Genomic DNA, 3,160 nt, shown 5'->3' with positions numbered 1-3,160 from the left:
TCACGAATTTAAATGGGAAGTCGTAATTTTAGACGAAGAGCCTTGCTTCGTCGGAGACGTTTGGTTTCAGAGATGCTTAATATCAGAAAGCAGAAGAATGGTCTCAATTTACAAACTGACACCGATGGCCTCCACAAGGCTTATATTCCTATCATAAATAAAGTTTGACTTTCTGATACTAACCGTCTCCTCTCTCAGTCTGTGTTGATCCGCACTACTGAACGTACATAATAATCGACACGTAATGTCTGTCTTATACATCTGCGTTCTTTCTTTCTGTATACTCGTATATTTCAAAAGTTTTTTATTCCTTTTTGGACACGCTCGTTTGAATTTTTTACACATGATTTCTGGTGAGTTTTTATTATAATTTTTTTTTTATTATTTTTTATTAGATTTCCGGTATGTTAATTTATTTATACACGTAGATCTTTTTGTGGTACGTTTTTTTTAATTTATCTTTTTATCAACTAGAACTTTGCCAAGATATTTTTAATATATTTGACGGTTCAATCGTACGGAAATAATGTTGAACTCGACATCAAGACTCACCCGAACTGTGAATGTTCTGAATATGCGATCATTTGCGATAATTGATTTTATTCTGCGATTTTTTCGTTATGTTAATATCTGAAGAGGACTCAATCCGGTAGCCGAAACTTGTAACTTGTAATCATTTTCGTAATTTCGATTCTAATTTTTGCGTTATGTAATTTTACCTCTGTTAATTATAATATATTTTTGTTAATTTCAAAGAAATGTGTTGACTCTTACTTTGCCCGTTACTTATTATTATTTGTTTTGTATAGAAAGAGTCTTCCGATTTGTTATTCACATTTATGATGTAATAATATTCGATTTTAAACTGCACTTTGCTGTTCGACCAATTTGGTAACAAATTAATTTTGCATTTTTATATCATAAACCCAGAATAATTTGCTCAAATTGTCTTTAACAATATCTTCTCAATAATATCACGAAAGCAAAAAACGAATTGTAAGTTATAACTAGCATACTCTATATTTGTGTATGTATATCTCCATAAAGAATTAGTCAAATTGAAATATCAATTACCAATTTCAAAAGTAGCGATTTCGAGTTTTCAAATACTTTTTTGATTTTTTGTCTGCGATAATTTTTCACCGAGCTATGGTGTTCTGAATATTGCGCAATTTTGAGTATGTTTTAAAGTGTTCCCTATTTTTTTGTTGAATTACACACACACACACACACACACACACACACACACACACACACACACACACACATATATATATATATAGAGAGAGAGAGAGAGAGAGAGAGAGAGAGAGAGAGAGAGAGAGAGAGAGCTTGTAAAGTAGTAATAAAGTAATAAAAATAAATAAATAAATAAATTTATTGTAAATTAATTATAACTTTGGATTACTTCAGTGAATCGATTCTCGATTTTGTCACAAAAGTCTTCGAACATAAGAACAATTCGTAAAATTTTTGTTAAATTACTAATATTTTAAAAATATACTAAATATCCTTAAGATGTGGGTAATTTATTACCAAACTGAAACAAAATGAATAGAACAGAAAGAGGAAAAGAGAGAAGGGAGAGAAGAAGAATACTCTTATGTTATTCTCTCATAATTATAAAAATGAAACATATATCAAAGTTTCTATTAAGTAGTGAAATTACAAGGATTCCTTAAAAGAGGAATAAGTAATGGCGGAATGTGTTACAGAGATTAAAATCTGTCAGAATACTGTCGAATTTATTACAATACAAAGCTGTTTGTCTTTTTTTTTAATATTTGAGATATTTTCTTGAGTTATTATAATTGCGATACTAACAAAAATACTAATAATAAATTACTAAAAACTTTTTGAACATAACAATTTAATCTCTGAACGTTATTATTTACTTAAAATTGTAATCTAATATTGATGATTGATTTTCAGACCAGTGTCAGCGTATGCCCTTTTCTTTAGAGATACTCAGGCAGTAATTAAGGGAAAACATCCAAATGCCAGCTTCGGCGAAGTATCTAAAATTGTTGCGTCAATGTGGGATGCGTTAGACATTGAACATAAAAATGTAAGTATCTAAAATCTTAATTACCTTACATATTTCTTTTGAATTTCTACTTGAATTACATCGGGTATTGTTTTTTAAATTGCGACATATTGGTATAATTATAGATATATGATTGTATTACAATATTAATATCCCATTGTTGCTAAGTTAAAATATAAACTTTTATGTAGTATTACAAAAAGAAAACCGAAGCAGCTAAGAAGGAATATTTGAAAGCTCTTGCGGCGTACAGAGCATCTCTGGTAAGCAAAGGTGCAGGTGAAAATGAACAAAAGCAGCAAACACCACAGCCGCAACAACAAATGCAATACAGTGGATACACAGGCTATGCCAACAATACTGCGCCAGGAAATGTTACATATCAAGTCTATAGTCCTCAACATCAACCTTCGTCGCCTCAACATCAGCAACAGCAGCAACAAATGACTGTTAATAAAAAGTCATCCCATCATTTAGCCATGCAAGGAAATCCTCAACAAGTATGATCTTATTGCAAATATATGATAAAATTTAAAAAAATATTCAAGTACATGTTATAAAAGACAAATATAATTTTTTCGAAATTATGACGTAACTGTATACTTGTTCTAATGACATAAATATTAATACATAAATTTAATGATTAATATATTATTCATCATTCTATAAATGAAATAGGACTATCGTTTGGCTTATCATGCACTTACTATTATATAACAAGTAAAACATTCTATGCAAAAAGTTCTCTAAATTTTTGTTTATTTTTTTCTTTATTTCTCTATATGTAAGAACTAATGTATGAAGACATTTTATTTTTATGAGATTAATAATTCATGTACGAGGGGGGACCCAAAAAAAACGGGAATTTCGTCATAACTTCTTTATTTCTCAATATTTTAACACCAAATTTTAATCACCTTCAAAGTATTCGCCATTGACCACAACGCACTTCTCCAAACGATTCTTCCATTGTTCAAAACAGTTTTTAAATTCACTCATCGGGATGTCCTTTAAGCCTTCCAGCGATTTTTGTTTCACCTCCTCCACAGTGGCAAAACGCTTTCCTTTCATATTCCTTTTGAATTTGGGGAACAAAAAGAAGTCACAGGGGGC

At 30.2% G+C, this 3,160-nt stretch overlaps 1 protein-coding gene across 1 annotated transcript in view; it reads left to right on the top strand.

Annotated features, from left to right (window-relative positions):
• The window catches only part of LOC108755213 (TOX high mobility group box family member 3-like), a 242,846-nt gene that overhangs the window by 205,539 nt on the left and 34,147 nt on the right, over positions 1-3,160 (top strand). The window contains exons 7-8 of the mRNA XM_018498101.1: positions 1,933-2,068; positions 2,239-2,547. Of these exons, the coding sequence (XP_018353603.1) occupies positions 1,933-2,068; positions 2,239-2,547 (445 nt within the window). The remainder of the gene's footprint in view (positions 1-1,932; positions 2,069-2,238; positions 2,548-3,160) is intronic.

The sequence above is a fragment of the Trachymyrmex septentrionalis genome, unplaced genomic scaffold, assembly GCF_001594115.1.
Source record: "Trachymyrmex septentrionalis isolate Tsep2-gDNA-1 unplaced genomic scaffold, Tsep1.0 scaffold86, whole genome shotgun sequence".
NCBI lineage: Eukaryota > Metazoa > Arthropoda > Insecta > Hymenoptera > Formicidae > Trachymyrmex > Trachymyrmex septentrionalis.
This window is presented reverse-complemented; position numbering and strand designations above follow the sequence as displayed.